A 529-nucleotide genomic window follows, 5' to 3' on the forward strand; every position below is an offset into this window, starting at 1 on the left:
GTCCCGCCATGTCGGCAGGACCACGGCGCCCGCTGGGGGTCATCGGGCTGGGGACAGCCACGGCGTACCAGTGTGCAGGAGCTCCTGCTCCCCAAGACACACTCAGGGCTGGGGGCTGAGCCCCGACCGCCTGGGAGCGGGCTTGGGGGTCCCTGCTCTGCCCGCAGCTCTGTCCCCGCAGCTGCATCCCGCTTGTGCCGGGGAGGGATACAGGGGGACGTCAGGAGGGGGATCGGCACCTCTGGCAGAGAAAGCATCCGTGTTTCTGCAACTGCAAGTCCGTGGGGAGGAGTCGGTGGAGCCCCGAGGAAGCCCCTTGGCAGAAGAGAAGCACATCCTGGCGCAGGTCCTGTGCCGCAGGGCCGCCCCGCCGCCATCCTTAGTTCCTCGCCGCGATGACCACGGACAAGGCCACGCCGCCGAGCGCGATGGCTGTCGCACCGAAGAGCCACTTCCAGGGGATGGACTAAGGAGGAGAGACCAGCAAGGTGACAGGATGCACGTTGTGCGCCGCAAGCCCCGCCGGCAG

The 529-nt window shown here is 68.4% G+C and overlaps 1 protein-coding gene across 1 annotated transcript in view; it reads right to left on the reverse strand.

The window, feature by feature from the left end:
* Positions 1-6: 6 nt before the first annotated feature.
* The window catches only part of FKBP8 (FKBP prolyl isomerase 8), a gene marked incomplete at its 5' end in the record, with an annotated part of 5,215 nt that continues 4,692 nt past the window's right edge, over positions 7-529 (reverse strand). The window contains one exon of the mRNA XM_009642762.2: positions 7-466. Within this exon, the coding sequence (XP_009641057.1) occupies positions 380-466 (87 nt within the window). The remainder of the gene's footprint in view (positions 467-529) is intronic.

The sequence above is a fragment of the Egretta garzetta genome, unplaced genomic scaffold, assembly GCF_000687185.1.
Source record: "Egretta garzetta isolate BGI_Z169 unplaced genomic scaffold, ASM68718v1 scaffold567, whole genome shotgun sequence".
In the NCBI taxonomy this organism is placed as follows: Eukaryota; Metazoa; Chordata; class Aves; order Pelecaniformes; family Ardeidae; genus Egretta; species Egretta garzetta.